Source organism: Ochlerotatus camptorhynchus, unplaced genomic scaffold (assembly GCF_037179485.1).
Source record: "Ochlerotatus camptorhynchus isolate MF236.1 unplaced genomic scaffold, CSIRO-AGI_Acam_v1.1 ptg000018l, whole genome shotgun sequence".
NCBI lineage: Eukaryota > Metazoa > Arthropoda > Insecta > Diptera > Culicidae > Ochlerotatus > Ochlerotatus camptorhynchus.
This window is the reverse complement of record NW_027040510.1, coordinates 82,949-84,867: the sequence shown is the minus strand read 5'-3', so window position 1 is coordinate 84,867 and position 1,919 is coordinate 82,949. Positions and strand designations below refer to the sequence as shown.

Below are 1,919 nucleotides of genomic sequence, written 5' to 3'. Positions count from 1 at the left end.
AATTGAGCAACTTTTGACAAGCAAATGAATACATAGTTTCGTTTCATTTATCATCCATTTTCTCATACAGACTTTAAAATACTCCCGCAAATCCAGATCATATACTAATGCGTTAGAATTTTTCACACGTAATGACCCACCCTAATGCACTGCATTGCCAATTACAATTGACAAGCCATCGCTTGATGGCCATGTTCATTTCATGATAGTGACAAATGCTGTTTTGTCAATATCGTCGTGTATGATCGACTAATGCACTAATTCAAATTAAATATCCCAGGTACCGTGTCATATTTGAAGGAATCCCAAACGGTATAGCACAAGAATCAAAGCGTAAATTCAACGTCAAGTCTGATAAGACGGGTGTAAATATTTACTTGCATACTTGTTAGTGACTGCACAATCGAGATAGCACCGTATAACAGTCAAATATAAATACGGAATGCATCACAGTAGGAGCTCGTAGTACATTCATTCTAACAAGATGATCTTGAAGTCAGTTTATTTCTTCCTTTCACTGGTCGTGGTAGAAAGTTCTCTCATTGAGTGGACTGATGGCAACTTTTCTACTGGTGATCAAACTTCGTCAATCGTTGCCGAACTAAATGACGTCAACGTGTTAGTCTTTGGATCGGAAGCCAAAAGTGCACCACAATCCTGCAGCGATGTTCCATACCGTCGATCCGGCATTCATCGCATTCAACCGCAGTTCGGTTTCAATGATCATTTTCTGGCTTTATGTGATCAAGAATACTCCGCAGGAGGCTGGACCGTAATTCAGAACCGATTCGATGGATCGGTGAACTTCTACCGTAGCTGGAGCGAGTACGAAAACGGTTTCGGGGACCTTCGGGCAGAATTTTGGCTGGGATTGAAACGTATCCACGAATTGACCTACACACGGCGGCATGAGTTGCACATTCTTCTACAAGATTTCGACGGAAGGACGGTAGTTGCTCAGTATAGTGACTTTTCGGTGGCAGGACCTGCGGAGAAATACAAAGTTAACAGCGTGGGAACGTACAAAGGGGATGCTGGCGACTCCTTCAGCATCGTGGTGAATCAAACCTTTTCAACCTTGGATGCCGATAATGATTCACTTCCAACGGACAACTGTGCTGTTATGTACAAAAGCGGTTGGTGGCACAAGGCCTGTCATCTCAGGTAAGATGGTGGAAGATTTTGACTTGACGTGCCGCCATTAATTTTTCCATTCATTGCAGCAATCTCAACGGTCTATACCTGCCAGGAGCAAGGAAAGAATATGCTACGATGCTGTGCTGGGAATCCTTCCGAGGATACAACTATGGCCTGAAACGGTCGCGAATGATGATTCGCCCGGCCAGTTAGTTCATACCCTTCTATGGCAACTAGTGGAATTGTAGTTCAATAAAATTTACTTTGCAAATGTGTCCTCAGTTGTTATTGTTATTGTTGACTGTCAGCCTTTGAAACCTATCGCTACATGATGTTGAATGCTGTTCGAAAGCTCAATGATACTGTATGTCCAGGAATGTTGACCAAATGTGTAGACCGAAAATATCAGCGAACAGACCGGGAATCGGCACTCTAGCGACGGTGGTACATTAATTTGAGTGTAGTCCTTACTCCCCGCCCTTGGGCAATAAAATGTCTGCTCGACCCCAAAAACAAACACACCAATTGAAAGGCTGTTGTGCTATATTTTCTGGACTTAAAGGATTGACGAATTTCTAGAAAATCCCATTCCTGCGAGGGTCAAACCATACCCAATCCTATTCTAATGAACGTCCCATCAATTTATCCGACTGACAGAGTCTAAGCAACTGCAGTGCAATGCAACGCACAACAATGATTTGCTCATTTAGCGATGCAAATTCCACCTAGCGGGCGTTACTTCCCCCAGACCATGTACGTCTCAATAAAATCAATCATTATTA

At 42.9% G+C, this 1,919-nt stretch overlaps 1 protein-coding gene across 1 annotated transcript; it reads left to right on the top strand.

The window, feature by feature from the left end:
* The first annotated feature begins 471 nt into the window (after positions 1-471).
* On the top strand, positions 472-1,387 carry LOC135702770 (ficolin-2-like). The gene is made up of 2 exons (XM_065223812.1): positions 472-1,164; positions 1,224-1,387. The coding sequence occupies exons 1-2, from the start codon at positions 485-487 to the stop codon at positions 1,348-1,350; spliced, it is 807 nt and encodes a 268-aa protein (XP_065079884.1). The 5' UTR covers positions 472-484; the 3' UTR covers positions 1,351-1,387.
* Positions 1,388-1,919: the final 532 nt, after the last annotated feature.

Bases quoted from the DNA above. Each gene is read 5' to 3' on its own strand.
- LOC135702770 (XM_065223812.1), top strand. From the start codon at position 485: ATGATCTTGAAGTCAGTTTATTTCTTCCTTTCACTGGTCGTGGTAGAA. The intron at 1,165-1,223 runs GTAAGATGGTGG...CATTCATTGCAG, and splicing joins CACAAGGCCTGTCATCTCAG to CAATCTCAACGGTCTATACC.